Here is a 16,564-nt window from a genome sequence, read left to right as displayed (position 1 = left end):
GGCGCCGCGCCTCTCGATTGGCTGCGGAAGCCTGGGTACGTCGGCCTAGCGGTCCGCTCCGCGCTCGAGCCCGAGGCAGGGGGCGGGGACTAGAGGCCCCGCCCCCACTGGCCCGCGGGTCGCGCGAGCTCTCTCGACCGACAGCCCCACCGCCGCCAGCGCAGGAGGGGGCTGGAGGGCTGCAAGCGTCCCGGGCCCGAGGCCGGTTTGTGGCCTCACCTCGGGACAGGTACCCAGGTAGCTGGAGAGTCAAGAAGTCTGTCCCTCCCGCTCCCAGTGGACGACCCTCAGACCCTGTCAGAAAAGTTGTCTCGGTTGCCTGGCCTCAGGTGTCTCCGCAGGTTTGCCTTAGTTACCTGGCGCCCCAGCGTTGACCGGAAAGAGCGCGGAAGGGAGAGGTGAGTGGAGCGTTTTGTAACGAGGCTTGGTGGGTCGGCTCGCGTAGGCCCTGCGTTGGGGGTGGCCTGAGCTGGAATTTAGCCTCTTGGGAATTTCTCGTGTTTTCCTGAGACTTACCTCAGGGCCTGCTACAAGTTTACGGGAACGACCTCTAACAAGTATTAAACATCTATTAGGTATCTGGCACTGTTCCAAATACTTTATCTGTATTAACTCCTCTAATCCTCCTAAGGACCTGTGAAGTAGGTGCTGTAAATATCACCCTTTTGCAGACAAGAAACTGAGTCCTAATGAAACTGGCCCAATACCCCGCCGGTAGTAAATGGCAGAGTCGAGATTTCAACCCATACCACCAACTAACTACAGGACTGTATTCTCCTGTGGGCTTGAATACCCTCCGTGAGAAGTCAGCTATTGAAGGTGGAATTGATTTTTGGAAACAGCCTAACGGTAAGTATTTAGAGTTTGTGATAAAAGTGTGTTCATTGCAACACTCACTGTACCTTATTTACACTCTGAAGTCTTAATGAATTTGGAAAAGGAAATCATGCAAAGAGGAGGAACTATAATCTGTCCTGAACTAACTGTAGGGCTCTCAGGTGATGAGCTCTCAGGTGATGAGCTCCTGTGGTCTGATATCATGGCCACTAGCCACATGTGATTACTGAGCACTTCAACTGTGGCTAGTCCAAATTGAGATGTATTATAGGTGTAAAATACGAACTGGATTTCAAAGACTTTGTATGGAAAAAAGAATATAAAATAATTTTTAAATCTTGATTACATGTTGAAGTTATATTTCAGGTATATTAGGTTAAGTAAAATATATTAAAATTAATTTCACCTGTTTCTTTTTACCTTTTCAATGTGGCTACTAGCAAATTTAAAATGACTTATGGGGCTTACCTTGTACTTCTATGGGACAGCACTGCTCTAGAAACATAACAGTCCCAGCCGGCAGGCACTATGGATAACAGTTGCTTGAATGGAAAACTGGAAGAAAGACCATGTAAGAGCACAAACTTGAGCATGGGGTTTCCCAAGACTCAGCAGAGGGTATCCCAAGGTGTATGTACTTCTGGTCAATTAAAAAGATTCAACAAATAAAACAAGGGTGGGGAGTGGCAGAAACAAACAAAACTAAACTAAGTGCTACTGGTAAAAACTTGTATCATAGAAATGTGTGAATTGGAATGCTTAGTCCTTGTTGCAGTTGGTATGTCAGATGCTAGTGAGTAGCCAAAACGATATGGTGCTTCCAGTAGCAAAGCAGGAAGGATATGGAAGGGTGGATGAGTGGGAAAATACCATTATAAATAGGTAACATAAATAGAATGTTTGTTGGTGTTATTTTGCATAATTTTTAAAATTTGGTGTTTTTCAAATTATAAAAATAATAGATACCTGTTATTGCAAGTGAAACAATGCAGTGCAAAAATGTATTAAAGGCAAAGCGTCCCCCCTCCATTCTCCCTGCCTGAGGTACTCAATAGTGTGTACACCTTTGTAACATATGCATACACATACACAGATTCTGTATGTCTATTTACACACACATTTTTCTCCCCAAAATTAATATGTCAAATGGGGTCTCTTGGATTGAGGGCTAGTGTCTTTTTTTTTTTTCCTCCACTTGTACTTACTCCTTTCTCCCTTCCATTTTTTTCACGTTCTCTCACACATGAAGGGGAAGAAGGCATTGAGTTCTTTACAAAAATGGCATCATTTCTTACACTTCTGCATTTTTTTCTTCCTCATTCAATGTCTTGTACAGAGCCTTTTTTTTTAAAGTAAACTACTCCCAACATGGGGCTTGAACTCATAACCCCAAGATCAAGAGTGGCATGCTCTACAACTGAGCCAGCCAGGTGCCCCTTGTATAGAGCCTTCTACGTCAACTGATACAGATGTAATTAATTATCACTTCATATTCCTTGCCGTTTTTTAAAAAATATTTTTTCTCTAATTTGTAAGGTTTTGTGTGATAGACCTTAACTGTCATCACAATACAAATTTTTTTAGCTGTTTTTGTCCATTGACTTTATTAATGGTATCTTTGCCCCTACATATAAGACTTTTAAAGATTTTATTTATCAGAGAGAGAGCACAAATAGGGGGAGCCCGATGTGGGACTCGATCCCAGGATCCTGGGATCATGACCTGGGCCGAAGTCCGATGTTTAACCGACTGAGCCACCCAAGGGTCCCCATATAAGACTTTTATGCGGTCGAGTTGTTTAAGAGCATCTTGATTGAGTCATTCTTCAAATTTTTATGTAAATATGTTTTTCTTTTATAGTGCTTTCATTTTGTCTTGGTTTAGGTATCTCCTCCACCCCTTGATTGTAGATCTAATCTCCCAAATGTTCTAAAATTTTTAATGTTTTGACAATCACATTTAAATTCTTAATGTATCTGGAATTAAGTTTTGTATATGCTATGAAATAGGGGTCCAAATATTTCAAAACACTTGTATTTTTTTTTTTTAAGTAATCTCTATGCTTAACGTGGGGCTCGAATTTACAATCCCAAGATCAAGAGTTGCATGCTCTACCAACTGAACCAGCCAGGTACCCCAACACTTGTAATTTTTAATTTTAGGATTAGAGATTACTTATTTTGTAAAAATCCAAATATGTAACCCAAATCAGCAACTCTGAGACATATGCACCAGGCAGTTCTAAGTGAATTCAAGGATGAAACTGTGGAATTAGTAGCCCTGCTACAATGAATGATGTATGTGTGTATGATGTGTATGATGGGAGTACTGAACAAAGGAGGCAGTGTGACAACTGCTAATCAGTGGGGCTCCATAAACCGCAAAACTCATGGAAATAATATGTTCACAGAATATAAGCAAAACCAAACTATAGGGAGTAAGGTAGCATGTTTTGTAAATAATCATTCCGATTAATCTATTAGAACTCATCATAGCAGTTGTATTAGTTTGCTAGGGTTGCTATAGCAAAGTACCACAGACTAGGTGGTGCAAACAACAGAAATTTATTTTCTCACAATTGTGGAGGCTAGAAGTCTGAGATCAAGGTGTCAACAGAGTTGGTTTCTTCTGAGGCTTTCCCATTGGCTTGTAGATAGCTGTTGTCTCCCTGTATCTTCACTTGGTCTTCCCTCTGTGTATCTGTGTCCTAATTTCTTCTTTATAAGGACACCAATCATTGGATTAGGGCCAACCCACATGACCTCATTTTAACTTAATTACGTCTTTAAAGACTATCTTCAAATACAGTCACATTCTGAAGTACTGGGGGTTAGGACTTCAACGTATGAAAGCAGGGAGGGGGAGTGCAGTGGAGACACAATTCAGCTCGTAACAGGATTAATAATGCAGTGAGTATGATTTTATTTTGAAAAAGCTTTGACATGATTTTTACATTGAAGACTCTATTTAAAGAAGTAACTAAGGAATTGTGATTACCAATTTGCTAAATTAATGAACAAATGAACAAATTGATATATGGTAAAGAAACTCAGATGTAAGAAACAATGAGTAGAACTACAAAGACACTTTTCTAGAAGAATATAAGCATTGGTGTTAAGACTGATCTTACATTCTTAGAAAAGTTAGAAGGGAGTAGAGCATAAAATATCCATACTGATACGTATATCTGATTTCTTCTAGGTAATGAAAAAGCATAGAGTTAAACTTAAAAGAGATCAGGTTGTATATAAAAGTATTTTTAAGTGAATTTCATGTGGATAAATAAAAGGTATTATATTTATAGGTCAGTGATTCTAAATGGGGGTGGAGGATGGCAGGAAAGAATGCCTTCCAGGGATGAACATATCAAAACTGAGGGGTGAAGATGGGGCTTTTTCAAATTATACTTTCTGAAACATTGATTTTCGGTCACCCCCTCTACTCTACCCTGAGAATCACTGCTATAGTGCCCCACTGATTATGAATAGAGTACATTAAAAATGTCCACATTTGATAAATGATTCAAGTTACACTTACATGATTATGGTCCCAAAGCTACCTAATATTTCCTAAGAAAGGGACCCTAGTGACATGTCAGCCATATCCAAAAGACCTTAACCCAATATGCTGCTGTGACCAGAGAGACTATATAATAATGTTAGGTGACCTGAATATTAATTAACACTGGACCAGACACTGGACCAGTATCATAAAATCATCTACATCTGCCCTTTAAAAAAGCATCACAGAACTCTAAAGCCCCCCGCCGACAACCGAGAACCAGTGATTATAACCCCCTCATTTCTATATATAGGAAACTAAGATCCAGAGAAGTTAAAATAACTTGTGTAAAGACTCTGAGATAGTTATTGGTGGATCTAAGCACCAGTCTAATACTCTTAATTACTTTAGAAACCATTAATTCCTATTTCTAGTATTCAGAGTTTTTATCCAATATGCAGTTCTGGTCACTACAACTTTAAAAAAAAAAAATGTAAAGCTAAAAAAGTATCTAAAGAGAAACAAATGAGATAATCAAAAGGATTAATGTTACATTTATTTATTCATGTATATCCCAGCCTTGTTCCAAAAAGGCTTGCAAAGATGCAGATAATAAAAAGAAAATAAAGGTAGAAAAGGAAGATGGAATCAAGAATGTGGCTAGCATACAAAATATACAACATGAAGTCCTAAACACTTGCTGGAAGTGGACTGCAAATTAGGCTCTAAGTGGCCTAGCATTGATATGAAGAGAAAAATACAGTCTGTTGAATATTTAGTGTCTTTAAGGTAAAACCAAACAGCGATTCAGGAAAAGCACAGCTGGGTCCAGGGGAAATTTCTCCCATGCATCCTTATACAGAACATTATGAATTGTAATGAACACCCTTCACAATATATCCATAGCAATTAAATTTCATAGGGATTTTCCTACAGATTGCCAAAGTACAATCCAGAAAAAGCAATTTTGCAGAGGCCAATAAAATGCCAGCTATGTACAGGGAAAATCTGGCTTAATCCAGGGAACAGAATTAATAAACACAAGTATACAGGGTGTTCCAGACTCTCTTTGGTCTGCAAAGAGAGATCAGAAATAACTGAAGAATAATAAAAATGAACATTTTGAAGGGCTCCTGGCTGGCTCAGTCAGAAGAGCATGCGACTCTTGATCTCGGGGTTGTGAGTTTGAGCCCCACATTGGGTGTAGAGATTACTTAAATACATAAATAAATATTTTTTTAATGAAGGTTTTGAGCAGTTAAAGAAAAATGAAAAGAAGTCAGTAAAGGCCAGAAATATATACAAATTTAAGGTCCAGATGATTTTCCTTACTAAAGGAAAAGGTTCTTGAAATACATCTAACCTTAAATCTTAAGGCTGATGTCATGCCTCTTAATCCCTTGGTTTGCCCATCAGAAACTGAATCCTAGGCTATCTAGGGAAATGATCAGTTTAAGAATCTTGTCTTTTGAAGAGATTTTGTTTTGGAAAAAAATTCAATAGCTATCCCTATCAGCCCTAGAAAAGGCATTTAACCCACATTTGTTTCAGTTCCTTTCCTCACATTAGGCTATTAGATTCACTTTTGAAATTTTTAAAAATTAGATTTATTACAGACTGGCTTTGAGCCCCCAGATGGTACGTTTTAGCTGCATATTTAGGGGTTAAAATGCCAGCTTATGAGACCTTTGAAAAACATTCATACTGCTTCTAACAAGCCTATTAAAAACACATATATAGCACCTTGAGACCCCATGCAGTGTCATTATTGCTCAAGAAAGGAAATATGGCAGGGGCACCTGGGTGGCTCAGTCATTTAAGCATCCGACTCCTTATTTCGGCTCAGATCATGATCTCAGGGTTGTGAGACTGAGCCCCGCATCAGGCTCTGCATTGGGCATGGAGCCTGATTAAGATTCTGTCTCCTTCTGCCCCTCCCCCCTCTAATAAATTAAAAAAAAAAAAAGGAAATATAGCAGAGAGACAAGGAATGGGAAAAGTAGAATAAGCCTCTGGCTGAAAGCTTCAGGGTATGAGCATTGGAGAAATGAAGCAAAGGAAAAGGTCAACACTCTGATCTGACATGTTGAATTGAGAGGTGGGTTGTATTCGTGGGGGGGGGGGGGGCAAGATTTGAACTCTGGCCCAACAAGTAGAACAGAATGGTAAGAGGCTACACATTAAAAACAAACTGGATCATCAAAGTGGTCATACTGAGTTGGCAGTAGAGGAAATTCTCAGGTTCCCAGATGGGCCCAAATCTACAGTAGAGGGGCTCAAGCAAGGCTGGGATGGACCAGGTAGGACTCCAGGTTACAGTCAAAATCCTTGAAAAGCATGGACTCCGATGGACTGGGCTGGGTAGCTTGTGTCTCCATGACAAAGTTCACTGGCTGCTTCCGTAGGAGCTCTGGGTCAAAGGCCACACCCCGAAAGAAAGGGTGGACCTGGAAGTGATGCAAGTAACGCAGACGATGGAGGGGATTCTGGCATAAGAGCTGAAGGCAAATAGATCATGAAGGATGAGGGACTGGGATAGGAAGGGGGCTAAACAGAAAAGCTGGAAAAGAAGTTCATGAAGCTGTGGAGGGCAGGAAGAATCCTAAAGATCTGAAAGAGAGAGAAACAGGCTAATTTGGGGGCAAAGGTGGGAATAAAGGTGCTGTGTTGGTAAGACAGTAGCACTGGCCCTCTCTCAGAAGTGACCTGGTATGGATGGGGAGGATATTTGAAGGCTGGGGAACTCAGAACTGAAATTTAAAGTGCTGGTTAGAGGGCAAGTGGTGAGGTGGTACTTGATCAAGTTGGAGCACACCCCCATCCCAGCCAGATTATTAGAGACATGGGGAAATAACACTTCAGTGATAGGGAAAGGAGAGAGAGAATGGTTTGGTAGTCAAGAAGGAAACTAGTGTTCACCCTTACCTCATGGAGCAGGAGTGAGAGCCCCTGGTTAAGAGAAGCCGGGATCTCAAAATCATAGTGGGTCACACTTGCCAACATGGCCACATGATCTCTCTCTGCAGCCACTGGGAACTGAGTTGGGGGGGGGGGGGCGGTGTCATTGCTTGGTAGGAATGAGGCAAGATTTCCTAAGGTCTTCTTCCCACTACAGGACAAAGCTCCTCTCTCTGCCCAACATCCCTACCATTCTCTCACCTTCCCAGCTGCCAGAGAGAAAAGCAAGACACCCAGGGACCACCAATCAGCAGCATGGTTGTAAGGCCCTCCACTCAGGACCTCTGGGGCTAGATTTGAAAGACAGTTGTCATTGACATCAATTGGCTAGATTCCTGCCATTGTTTACCCGCCAGCTTTAGCACCTGTCTCACCCATGTATTGAAGAGTGCCACAGATAGTATAGGCTCGGGTTCCCTGGGCCAGGTGGCGGGACAGACCAAAGTCTGTCAGTTTCAGATGGCCTGTGAAAGAGAAGGCAACAGCACCACTCTGTTCCTCCCCTCAGCAGCCATGACTCCTTCCCAAACTGAGGGTCCTCTCATTCTGGGGCTAGGAAAAGAAAAGGACTTACCTCGTTCATCCAGAAGGATATTCTCCATCTGAAAAATCACAGGTGGTAAGTTATTAGTCATCCTCTTCCTTTCAACCTTCTTTCATCATGTATACCTCCCAGCTGAGGAAGACGCCCTATTCATCATTCAGGCCTATACTTTGATGGCCCTTGCCCAAATCCTTAGCACTCCTGAGGGCCCCAAGGTCAGCTGTTCTCAGCTCCCCACTGCCTTCTTAGACCTGTTGGAACTTCTTACTGAGGCCCCACTTCAGACAAAGAAAAAAGCACTTAACTCTACCTTCACATCTCGATGGATGATGCCCAAATCATGGAGATAGCCTGTGGATGACAAGTATGGGGTGTGCTAAAGCTCTCCTGTCTTTCCAGATTCCCTGGTAGTTCCCATCCCATTCCTATCCCTGTTCTTTGACCTCCAGAGTTAATATCAAATCTCTTCTCTCTGCCCCTCCCTCTTAATTCTTCCCTCATTTCCATTACCATTCTTATTTCACTTACACAGCACCAGAACCAGTTCAGCAGCAAAGAGGCGGATGGAGGCCTCAGCAAAGCAGCCAACAGAGGACCACAGGGAGTAAAGGTCTGTACTGCAGTAGCTGCACACTGCAAAGTATCAGAAGCCTAGGCAATATTTGGGGTTACTGTGCCTGAGCTCAAGGCATTTTAGGCCTCTTGCCCAAACTGATGCCACCCGTTGTTCCCTCTCCTTTTTGGGGAGAGAAGTGCTCTGAGAAGGGAAAGAGCAAAGGGAAAACAAGCCAAAGGGATGGATAATCTCAGGTGGGGAGTACAATAGAAGGATTCTTGGAAATGAGAGGCCAGTCACTCACTAATGAAGAGGTGCCGTTTTCCCTGCCAGCTGTCCCCCAAACCGTGTACAAAAGGATGGTTGATCTGTCGCTAGGAATGAAGAAAACAAAGTTAGGAAAGAGGTCATTGAGGATCAAGGGAGCCAAGAAGTCAGGATTTACCTAGTTATGCAGAAAAGGAGCTGCTGCCCCACCTCTCAGTTCAGGTGAACTAAGTAGGGACTGCCTGCCTGGTAATCTCAAAACCAGCATGATACTGAGGAACACACCAGGACATGCTGGAGAGATTTCCATGGAAGGACCTAGAATTAACTGCTGATAACTACTTTTCCAGGATCTACTTTGGTTGAAGCAGAGGGGGGGGGGGGGGGGCAGAACCAGGAAGAGCAGGACAGTTGCCACCTGTGGTTTAGTTCTTCCTAGGATCCATTCCTGGGCTCTGTGCATACCTGGATGCTAACCTCCTCTTTGCACTGCCTCAGGATGTCCCTCTGTAGGACCTTTACCTTGGGCAACACCTGTAAAAGGAGAGGAGTGATGACTCCTACAGGTTGTTTATGCCTACCAAACCTTTATAGAACCAAGATTCGAGGCAGGGACTAGAGAATGATGTGGAAGAGTACCTAGGTCCCTACCTTCACTGCAAATACTGCTTTCTGGCCACAGTCTATCACCTTGAGAACTGTTCCGAAGGAGCCTTTAGCCACAAGGCCTAAAATCTGTACAGAGAAATGGAGAATAGCATAATTGAAACTCTGGCCATTTCTAGATGTCTCCCCAAGACTGAGACCCCTTCCAGGGACTGACTTACCTTCAGCTGGTGATGCCCCTTAAGGGGCCTAATGGGAAACTCCGGCAGAAAAAGGTTGACGAACTGAGGCACTGGCCACTCAGACAGAGGCTTCTCTGTTAGCAACAGGGCCGGCTCCAGGGGCTCCTGGTGTAGGCACTGATGCCCCCGTAGTCCCCACAGCTCTTCCACACCTGACCTGGTAGTCCCCACACCTGACCAGAGGCTCTTCCAGCCTCGGACCCAGGGACCCCGGATGTTGCCACCCTGCTGAGAACCAAGGGAGCCACTCTAAACCTCTGCCCTTGAGGCATTACAAGTTCTGCCCATCTCAGAAAGCATACCCTCAAGTCGCAACCTTAGGGATACATTTTTGAGCACCAGGCAAAATTGCCATTACCCTTGCTTTGGGCCAAGGCCTAGATTTCCTGGATATGATTCAGATCCTCTAGGAAAGCAGTATTTGGACATTTTCCCTTTGAGGCATCGGAGATTCAGCCTGTGCCTCTTGGTATGGGGTTGGGATATTTTCACAGCATAGCCTCCTGTTCCACCTCCACAGTGGGCATCACTAACATTCTCCTCACCAGTCAGTTCCCAGGCCTTAAGACCATGCCCCCTTAACCTCCCCTAAACAGGCGGCCAGAGCCCCACAGCCTACCTTATGAGAAGCAGCCACTGGGCCATGTTGCCCCTGCCGACAGCTTACTGTTCCCATCCAAAGCCTCTGCCTCCTCTCCTCCTGCTAAATCTGCTGTCCCAGTTACATAAGCAACTCCTGCCCCTGATGCTACATTACACATGAGCCCCGCCTCTTCTTGCCGTTCATGACTAGAGATACAAGTTGATGCAGCCAAACCCCACCCTTATCCCCAAATCCTATCCCCCCACCCCAGTTATGAATAGGCTCATAGCCAGCACTAAAATGTGCAGAGACCTATTAGGAGGCCAGTGTCAAACCAGAGCTGGGAAGTATCTGTGATATAGTTTCACAGAGGAGGGAAAAGGCCATACTCATTAGAGTGGTAGCTAGAGGATATGTCTTGGGTTGATAGGGAGGTAGGGACAGGTTGAAACCCATGCACTTAACACACCAAAAAAAAAAAAATCAAATTTAAAATATGTATTTTTTCCTCTTTAAGTCGTTTTCTTACCATTCTTCAGGGCATACCCCAAGGGGACCCATGGCCAGCCCTGGCATCTATTGCCATCTTCCCAAGTGAACTTGGCACAGATTGAGAAGGGGCTGATTCCCCCCCCAGAACCCTAATATACCTCTCATACAAGGCAGTGGAATGAGGAATAGGAGATCGGCTCCTCCCCTCAACTTTCTAGCACAGAGGGAGAGCAGTTACACTTAGAAATATATATGTATAGGGTGCCTGGGTGGCTCAGTTGGTTAAGCGACTGCCTTCGGCTCAGGTCATGATCCTGGAGTCCCGGGATCGAGCCCCATGTGGGGCTCCTTGCTCAGCAGGGGGTCTGCTTCTCCCTCTGACCCTCCCCTCTCTCGTGTGCTCTCTCTCTCATTCTCTCTCTCTCAAATAAATAAAATCTTAAAAAAAAAAAGAAATATATATGTATATATTTATATATAGGTCTATAAAAATTTATCACACTTGATCAGAACTCTCCCTCCCACCCTTTCAGTTAGCCCCAGTTGAACCAGATCCTGATCCTGGGCCCATTCCCTGGGTCTTGCTCTCTTGACGCCTCTCTGGGCCTTGGCCTGCTGATCAGTGCGAGGTAGAACTCAGCATTATTATCCACTGTATTCTGCAGGAACAGGCCAGCTGCTAAAAGAGCAGTGCCCCTCTCCACAGTACCCTGTGGGCTCCTGACCCCCAACAAATCCTGATAGGTAAAGGGAAATGCCTCCCACCCCACAAGTCCCTGGGGCCTGAGCCAGAGTCAGATCCTGTACTGCAGCCACTCTTGGATGCTGGATCACTTGCGCCTGCCAAAGATGGACTTCTTGCCAGGGTTCTTGTTGCCCACACTTAAACCGATGAGGAGCCGGGCTTTCTCCTCCTCTTCCTGCTGTTGCATGTTGAGGTCTGATTTAGTTTCTAGCTTTCCCCGGACCTCAGACCCTGTTGCAGGTTTCAGCCTTAACTTCTCTTTGATTACCTGATAGGTTAGAGAGAAGTAAAAAGGAAGGTAAATATTAGTGGTACAGGCAGAATAAATCAATGTGAACCAAGTCAATAAAGATTTATTAAGCTTACATGAAGACACAGTGGGGCAATTCAAATTATAAAACGATCTCTGCTTTCAAGAAGCTTACAGTCTAATTAGAACCCATTCTGGGGGTGCCTGGGTGGCTCAGTCGTTAAGCTGAGCCTTTGGCTCAGGTCATGATCTCAGGGTCCTGGGATCGAGCCCACATCGGGCTCCCTGCTCAGCAGGGAGCCTGCTTCTCCCTCTCCCGCTCCCCCTGCTTGTGTTCCCTCTCTCGCTGTGTCTCTCTCTGTCAAATAAATAAAATCTTAAAAAAAAAAAAAAAAAAAAGAACCCATTCTGAACTGAAGTTGTGTCAGCCCTCAGTTTCCTAAAAATCAACTGTTAACATATATGAAATACTCAGTAAACATCTAATTTAATCATCTGACCAAAGTCATGGAGAGGGTAGGGATATAAGTTGTTCATTTCATTCAGCTGCCCATCTCCAAGGCTGCTTGTCCTACATATGTCCTAGGATGAAATGCACCTGAGCACAGGATCTGTTTGCCAGCCCCTGCTAACCAAACAGCCACGAACTCTGCTGGGATACCTGGGCAACCAGGGCTTTGCGGCTGTCCCTCTTGACAGCCATGGCAAAGTCTAGCCATGTCCATGTATTGTTGTGGTACTCCAGACAGGGCAGCACCAGGTTAAGGTCACCCCAGTCCACACTGTTCTTCTCACCCTGCAAGGTGGGGGGAGGGGAGAGAAAAGAAGAATCAAAAGATGTATCAGCTGCCATTTTTAGTTCAAGCAATACCTGAGTCCAAGTTTAGTGCTTTCCTACAGCAGCAGTTTACAGATACTGATTTCCCTTTTACCTCATCCTGTAATGGTATTGATTCCTGAAGGCAGCAGAGGGAACAGATTACCCCCACATACCAGCTTCACAAACTAGACTGCTGTGTCTAACTTTAATCTCTGGTCTTATCTGGTTCCCTTCCCACGCTGTTCTAGAAAGTACTAGGGAGGAGCAGACCTTGTAGCTGACACACAGAGGAACCTGTGGAATCTTTATGTAGATGAAGGAGTTGTTCATGGCAGCTCGCTCTTTCATCTTGTCAATATCATCCACAGGGTGCTAGGAAAGGCAGGAAAGGAGTGTGAGTCCCTGAAACCACCAGAAGAAACTTAGGACCCCAAACATCTCCATCTCCTTTCATCCCTGGAAAAGAATGAAGAAATCCCCTGCTGGGCCAAACAGAGAACCCCAGGACTCTCCCATCTCTCCATCATCAGGGGCATGTGTGGTACCTCAGGTACTTTCCGAAATGACCTCCTGACGCCAGAACTCCGATTTAAGCCTTGTGCCACACCCTTTCCAGGGCCCAGTGGTGCTGCATCATCTGTTGCAATCAGCTGCCGAGGCTTCACCACTGGTATTCCTATGAAAAAGCAAGAATACCAGCTGCTATCCTCTTTCTGAAGCTTTAGCTATCTCTGGGGCTGCTACCCCAGTCTTCTGGAGCTCCACCATAAAAGTTCTCACCAGTAGTCACCAGTTTGGACTTATCTTCTTCATCTCCAACCTCATCATCTTCCACACTTCGGCCAGGAAAGAAAAAACCCATTATTCTATGGAAGAACTGGTGTGTCAGCTGGATGGTGAGAGGCACCACATTTACCTAAAGAGGAAAAAGGCTGAAGAAGCAATTAAGCTCAGACATCATCCCTCAGTTTACCTACCCCTAATGTAGCATAATAACACAGATAGCTTTTGACTGCCCTTTGTTTCTGGATTCCCAAAGGACTGTATACTAACCTCAAAGTGTTCCTTAACAGAAATACCCCCAACAGGGGGCCGGACTTTGCTGAAGAGGCGGAGGGCCAGCTGTCGCCCAGACTGGCAGGAGCTCTGGGGCCGCAGGACTACCTATAGGATAAAGAGTGATAAATCAACTTTCAAATCCATTCAGACTAGGAGGAAAAGCAATGGTCTTGCTAAGCTGAGCAAGCTTTCAACCTCTCAGATCACCACACTGCTTCCCACACTGGATTTATGTGGAAGGGCCCTTACAAATGCCCTGTGTTAGGGGGTGGCTGGGTGGCTTAGTTAAGCATCCAACTCTTGATTTCCGCTCAGGTCACGATCTCAGGGTCATAAGATCTAGCCCTGTGTCAGGCTCCATGCTGATCACAGAGTCTGGTTGGGATTCTCTCTTTTCCTCTCCCTCTGCCCCTCCTCTCTCTCATTCTCTCTCTCTGAAATAAGTGAAATCTTACAAATGCCCTGTGTTAGGAAGCATGAGAATGGGGCAGGAATGGGGAAATAAGACTTGCCTTATAGACCGCATTGGGGAGAAGGTTGTTCATAGTGAACCAGCCCAACTCCAGAAGATGTTCTGCTGTGTCATCAGACTTATTCACCTATAAAAAGATTTCCCACCCCCCGACCCCATATGCTATAATAAGCCTTTCTCAGGAGCTTGCTAGAGAATTGCTACATGTCCTATTTTCAGGTTCTCCATATGTTTAATCCCAACCTTTGGTATCCCTTTCAATTTCATACAATCAATTCAACCTTTAATCCAGTGTTTCTCATGGGCACTACTGGCGAGGGCACTGAGTGCCAGTAGCACTTCCCAGTCACTGTGATATTCAGAAATGGTCTCACATATTTCCAAACTCCCAGAGGGAAAGGGTGTGGAATAATGAATCATGTATTCTCCTCCATGCCATTGGCTATTTATTGCAGGAAAGCTGAATGTCAGTATAGAATTAAGTTTTATTCCAAGCTGGACTTGGAAGATTACTTCCCTCTGGGCCATATTTCTAGGGATAATCTTATTCAATGAAAGAAGCATTTGATCAAGCTCATCTAGATCTGTGTTATTTCATACTACAAACGATTGTTCTAAGGGGAACTATGCTAATGTCTATCATCATCAACACCGTCATCAGTAATCATATAATAATTAGTCTGTTTGTATCTCTTTCTGTAAGTTAAGACTCCTGAGATAGGTCAGTGCCTCTCAATACAGCTGCCTTTGTATGACTGTATATACCCGATACCTTGCTGTAGAGGAACCGCTGCAGCTCCAGTTCAGCAATTCCTAGCTGTCCATCTTCCTCTGTCAAGCGCCATCGTGCCTGAGCAAAGTAAAACTCAGTGCGACGTACCACACTCACATCTTCTTGTTGCTTTCGCAACTCCATCTTATTGGCCTGTTGCAACTGGAAGTCCTTAAAACACCTGTAAATGGACAGGAAGACCAAAGCCAATAAGGGTAACAGCATTTGGGTTAGGGTGGGGTGGGATGCTCTAGAATGATGCAGGAAGTAAACCCAGAGATGGACCTATTTTGGAACAGGTATTCCCTACATTTTTTCCACTAGATTCATTGCTCCCACACCTGGGGCCTGGGAGAATAAATCCCATCTTTTAGTTCCACGGCTGCTGCTGCCTTTTTTTTTTTTTTTTTTTTAAAGTAAGCTCTACACCCAACGTGGGGCTTGAACTCATGATCCTGAGATCAAGAGTGGCATGCTCTACTGACTGAGCCAGCCAGGCAGCCCCCACAGCTAATAAAGTAGTCTCTGCCCACTAACAAACCCCTACAATTGTATCTGCAATGGTGCTCCTTACTGATCAACTTCAAGACCTTTTATTTTCAGTTCACCTGCATGTAGCAAGACCACAAAAGTGATCTTTCCAAACTATCTGGCTTTCTCCTTTCCTAGGAGGTACTCTAATGAAGAGCCAAAGGAAGGGCTCTTCTATTCTCAGTCTTTTGGCCAAGTCCAGCTAGGCTCATTCAGGAAGTACCCAAATCTACATCAGCCTTTGATGATGCACACTAGACCCAAAGACTATCATAACACGGGCAAGGAAGAGAAATCAACCCTAGCTGGGGCACTGGGAAAGGCAGAGAAAGAATGCTGTGGCACCTGATGAGGATATTAAGCTCTTCGCTTTCTAGCTGTAGATTGGCCTTCTCCTGGTTTAGCTGCAACTGAAGCTTTTGGTTCAGGTCAAGCAGGTTCTCGTTCTTGCTGTCATCCTGCAAAGACTAGGGAGCCAGGGCAGGAGAAACTGAGAGGAGAGCTCCTTTGTCCTAGGAGAAGACCCTCTCCTCAGACTGCCCTGGTAACTACCTTCATAATAGAATATATCTGCTTTTCCAGCTGCCGTATCTGAGCCACATGCTGCCGCACAGCCTCCTGCAAATGTAATATGCTGCTGCGCTGTTCCTCAGGATTGCTAGAAATCTCAAGCTGGAACCTCACCCGCTGCTTCTTCTCACTGTGCTCCTGAATGAATGGAAAAGGAAATGAACAAGATTTCTTAATAGACAAGTCCTGCAGTAAAGTGAAACAGAGAAAGTAACAAGGAATATGATCTCTTCTGGAAAGCTTACCTGTATTTGTCACCATTAGTAGCAAGTCTAAGAGGCAGGCCCATGCAGAAGTAGTAAAGATTTCACAGTAAGCCAGTCCCACAGGGTAGGGATGGAGGTGATAGTGGGGACTACTTACTGTTTTTAGAGGTATCAAAGTGACTGAGAATTGACTAAGAAAAACAACCAAGTAAACAAGCGCTACAGTCTCTGGAACACTCAGACCTTTCCTAGATAAGTGAAATTTCAACAGCTGCTATTGACTAACAGAGGATATAACCAACCACAAGGTCCTTTTTCAGTTTGAAGCATGACTTTTCTCACTGAATAAAGCACAAGGTCTGTGGGTTCCTGTGAGGCTAACTGGCATTCTATAAGGGCCCATGCTCACCTTCCGCTTAGGTTCTACATGGAGCAGCAGGTTGTTGACAATGTCCAGGATCATGGCATACTGAGCCGGGTTGGTGGAGATTTCCAGCTCATGATGAATAAGGGTAAAGGTATCCACAGCCCCTACGTAATTGTTAGCAGGCAA

The 16,564-nt window shown here is 44.5% G+C and overlaps 2 protein-coding genes and 1 long non-coding RNA gene across 8 annotated transcripts in view; 1 reads left to right on the top strand and 2 right to left on the bottom strand.

Moving 5' to 3' along the window:
* Positions 1-84: 84 nt before the first annotated feature.
* Positions 85-15,904, top strand: LOC118025289. Its single transcript, XR_004683269.1, has 3 exons — positions 85-398; positions 672-849; positions 15,818-15,904. It is a non-coding gene; the product is annotated as an uncharacterized LOC118025289 (long non-coding RNA).
* Positions 4,882-10,269, bottom strand: RSKR (ribosomal protein S6 kinase related). The gene is made up of 12 exons (XM_035027726.1): positions 10,131-10,269; positions 9,491-9,736; positions 9,315-9,398; positions 9,129-9,197; positions 8,701-8,770; positions 8,369-8,473; positions 8,151-8,191; positions 7,871-7,898; positions 7,671-7,760; positions 7,498-7,586; positions 7,264-7,374; positions 4,882-6,836 (listed from the first exon to the last, which is right to left on the bottom strand). Exons 1-12 carry the CDS (start codon positions 10,185-10,187, stop codon positions 6,615-6,617), a joined length of 1,212 nt encoding a protein of 403 aa, XP_034883617.1. The 5' UTR covers positions 10,188-10,269; the 3' UTR covers positions 4,882-6,614.
* KIAA0100 (KIAA0100 ortholog) overlaps positions 11,021-16,564 on the bottom strand; it is a 28,560-nt gene continuing 23,016 nt past the window's right edge. For 2 of the 6 annotated variants that reach the window (XM_035027718.1, XM_035027720.1), the window contains exons 29-39: positions 16,421-16,542; positions 15,788-15,943; positions 15,581-15,702; positions 14,705-14,885; positions 13,973-14,059; positions 13,455-13,565; positions 13,182-13,317; positions 12,947-13,077; positions 12,672-12,773; positions 12,243-12,377; positions 11,022-11,599 (exon numbers count right to left, since the gene is read on the bottom strand). In XM_035027718.1, coding sequence (XP_034883609.1) covers positions 11,417-11,599; positions 12,243-12,377; positions 12,672-12,773; positions 12,947-13,077; positions 13,182-13,317; positions 13,455-13,565; positions 13,973-14,059; positions 14,705-14,885; positions 15,581-15,702; positions 15,788-15,943; positions 16,421-16,542 — 1,466 coding nt within the window. In that variant the 3' untranslated portion in view covers positions 11,022-11,416. Of the gene's footprint in view, positions 11,600-12,242; positions 12,378-12,671; positions 12,774-12,946; positions 13,078-13,181; positions 13,334-13,454; positions 13,566-13,972; positions 14,060-14,704; positions 14,886-15,580; positions 15,703-15,787; positions 15,944-16,113; positions 16,203-16,420; positions 16,543-16,564 lie in introns of those variants that run through there. The other 4 variants (XM_035027719.1, XM_035027722.1, XM_035027721.1 and 1 more) reach the window with 4 other exon arrangements.

This window comes from Mirounga leonina, unplaced genomic scaffold (genome assembly GCF_011800145.1).
Source record: "Mirounga leonina isolate KUSES-001 unplaced genomic scaffold, KU_Mleo_1.0 Mir_200, whole genome shotgun sequence".
NCBI lineage: Eukaryota > Metazoa > Chordata > Mammalia > Carnivora > Phocidae > Mirounga > Mirounga leonina.
Note: the sequence above shows the minus strand (reverse complement) of the source record. Positions and strands in the feature narration are given on the sequence as shown.

Excerpts from the sequence above, each read along its gene's own strand:
- RSKR (XM_035027726.1), bottom strand. The coding sequence starts at position 10,187 with ATGGGAACAGTAAGCTGTCGGCAGGGGCAACATGGCCCAGTGGCTGCT. Across the intron at positions 9,198-9,314 it reads AAGCAGTATTTGCAGTGAAG|GTGTTGCCCAAGGTAAAGGT; the intron begins GTAGGGACCTAG and ends CTCCTTTTACAG. Across the intron at positions 7,375-7,497 it reads TCTCTCTGGCAGCTGGGAAG|TTCCCAGTGGCTGCAGAGAG; the intron begins GTGAGAGAATGG and ends CCCCCAACTCAG.